The 2,778-nt window shown below is 40.7% G+C and overlaps 1 protein-coding gene across 1 annotated transcript; it reads left to right on the top strand.

The window, feature by feature from the left end:
* The first annotated feature begins 904 nt into the window (after positions 1-904).
* On the top strand, positions 905-2,225 carry LOC142550629 (uncharacterized). Its single transcript, XM_075659704.1, has 3 exons — positions 905-1,190; positions 1,318-1,823; positions 2,106-2,225. Exons 1-3 carry the CDS (start codon positions 905-907, stop codon positions 2,223-2,225), a joined length of 912 nt encoding a protein of 303 aa, XP_075515819.1.
* The last annotated feature ends 553 nt before the right edge of the window (positions 2,226-2,778 follow it).

Genomic DNA, 2,778 nt, shown 5'->3' with positions numbered 1-2,778 from the left:
GGCGCATGATCGTTACAGTATGTATGGGGAGATGATTGTCAGAGGAGCTTTGAGAAGCTGAAGCAAGAACTTACTACAACACTGGTTCTAGCAATGCCATCCGGGAAACAAGACTATGTGTGGTATACAGATGCTTCAAAACTCGGTTTGGGCATAGTGTTGATGCAGCATGATCAAGTTATTGCTTATGCATCGAGGAAATTGAAGGTGCACGAGAAATATTATCTGACTCGTGACCTTGAATTAGCAACAATTGTCTTTGTCTTGAAGCTTTGGAGGCATTACTTTACGTTGAGAAATGCAAAATCATTACTGACCACAAGATTTTCAAGTATTTCTTCACATAGAAGGATATGAAGACATTGGTTAGAGCTCGTAAAGGACTATGATTGTGATTTTAGTTACCACCTAGGGAAAGCTATTGTCGTTGCAGACACCTTGAGCAGGAAGACAATAGTCATAGCCCAACTATCATTGCAGAAACCTCTTCAAATATAGATTTAGAGGTTTGATCTCGATATTTTTTCTAGGGGCAATGCTCCTAGATTATCGACAATGATAGCACAAGTCTACCTCGAGAGACCATATTATCATTGACAGACTGATTGAGGAGAAATTACGAAAGTGCAAAAGAGGGATGAGTTTAAGGGCATCATGTTATAGTCAGTGGAGGACGGTCTTGTCAAGTATAGAGGTCGAATTTGGGTTCATAGTGTTTATTCTCTTGTAGTTGAGATTATGATAGAGGCGCATACTTCTCCTTATTCTATACATCCGGGAAGTACTAAGATGTATAAAGATCTACATCAACTCTATTGGTGCCTAGGTATGAAGCAAGATATCTTGTGTTTTTTGTCTGAATGCCTAACTTGTCAACTTCCTATTCTTGAGTGGAAATGGAGCGATGGAATTTTTAATGGGATTGCATAGGACAATAAAGGGCCCTAATGCAATATGGGTTATCGTTGATCGTCTCATTAAATTAGCACACTTTTTGTCTATAAAGACGATTTTCTCTACGACACAGTACGCAGAGATGTACACTATGGAAATAGTTAGACTGCATAGAATACAAGTTTCTAGTGTCTCACAGAAACCTGAGATTTACATCGTCCTTCTGGAAGAGTCTGCATTCCAATATGGGGACTTTATTATTCAGTACACAATTTCATCCTCAGACAGATGGTCAGGTCACATAAAGTGATACAGATCCTAAAGACTTACTGCGTGCTTGTGTGATCGATTTTTAAGGAAGTTGAGAATCGAAGCTACCTTTAGTGGAATTTACCTATGACAACAACTATCAATCGTCTATAGATACAGATGCTTATGAGGTACTCTATGGAAAGAAGTGTAAATCTCCGATTTATTGGGATGAGTTTGGAGAGAGAACTGAAATCAGGCCAGAGATTGTTCAACAGACTACCGATGTAGTAGTCAGAATTCGTGATAGGATGAAGACTGCACAAAGTCGATATAAAATATATGCTGAAAAGAGAATAAAGGATTTCGAATTTGCCATTGCGGAACTTGTATTAATGAAAATAGCACCTGTGAAGGGTGTTAAGAGATTTGACAAGAAGAGCAAGCTTATTTCGAGATTTATTGGACCGTTTGTGATCTTAGACAGAGAGGTAGTATTGGCATACAGAGTGGCTTTGCCGCCTGATCTTGCAAGAGTACAAAATGGGAATCAAGTATCTATGCTTTACAAGTACATGTCAAATCATTCATATGTGCTGAATTTTGAGCCATTACATCTTACACCAAACCTGTCATACGAGGAGAGGCCTACACAGATCTTAAGCAGACAGGAGTGGAAGGTGAGAAACAATGTGATAAAGATGGTCAAATTCAAGTGGTTGAATCACTCCGAGGAAAAGGCTACTTGGGAGACTAAGTGATAAGTCAAGACTAGCCCCGCATCTCCAAGGTACAAGCGCCATATAACTATGGTTTCACATGACAAAAAGAAGCTCTAGGTGCTACAAATTAGCACAAGCTCCGCGGTGATACATCTGAACTTTACGGGTGCCTATACGCTGATTGAAAAGCGCCACGGCGCTACCGCAGGCAAGAATCGATAATTGGGCTTTATTTTACAGGCTCGGAGGAAGATTAAAAATAAAAATAGGGTTTCAGAGATGAGGAAGCCATTTTTGGAGAGGAAAGACGTGAGAGACGAAGAGGATACATTGGAGAAGGAATTGGAACGTCAGGATTGATCGCAATGACGAAGAAAGACGAATCTAGGGACATGGACACCACTTCAGATTTGTGATCTACTTCTTCCATCCTTTAATTTCTTGTTTTGAGATGTCTAAATCTTCTTACCTTACATCATAAACATACGAATGTCTGGGCGTTACACAAAATCTTGATCACCCCCTCCGATTGGCCGTCAGTCTGCGGATGAAATGCCGTACTAAACAACAGCTTGATCCCCATGGCAGAATGAAGCTCTTCAAGAACGATGAAGTAAAACGCAGATCTCTGTCGGATACAATACACTGAAATCTCATGTAGTCTGGATATCTCTCGAATATACATCTCGGCAAAGTGTGACATGGAGTATGTCGTCTTCACTGGCAGGAAATGAGCTGATTTAGTCAGATGATCCATGATCACCCAAATAGCAGTGTAGCCCTTCACTGGTTTCGGCAAACCAACCACGAATTCCATCAGTAATATTCTCCAACTTCCACTGGGGAATGGGGAGCAGCCTCAACAACCCCGCTGGTCTTTGATACTCTGCCTTAACCTGCTGACAAGTGAGGC

Source organism: Primulina tabacum, chromosome 7, assembly GCF_025594145.1.
Source record: "Primulina tabacum isolate GXHZ01 chromosome 7, ASM2559414v2, whole genome shotgun sequence".
Lineage (NCBI taxonomy): Eukaryota > Viridiplantae > Streptophyta > Magnoliopsida > Lamiales > Gesneriaceae > Primulina > Primulina tabacum.
The sequence above is the reverse complement of the archived record's forward strand: the minus strand, read 5'-3'. Positions and strand labels throughout refer to the sequence as shown.

Coding starts and splice junctions, on each gene's coding strand:
- LOC142550629 (XM_075659704.1), top strand. CDS start 905: ATGGAATTTTTAATGGGATTGCATAGGACAATAAAGGGCCCTAATGCA. Junction 1,191..1,317: donor ATCCTCAGACAGATGGTCAG/GTCACATAAAGT, acceptor AATCGTCTATAG/ATACAGATGCTTATGAGGTA. Junction 1,824..2,105: donor TAAGCAGACAGGAGTGGAAG/GTGAGAAACAAT, acceptor TTTATTTTACAG/GCTCGGAGGAAGATTAAAAA.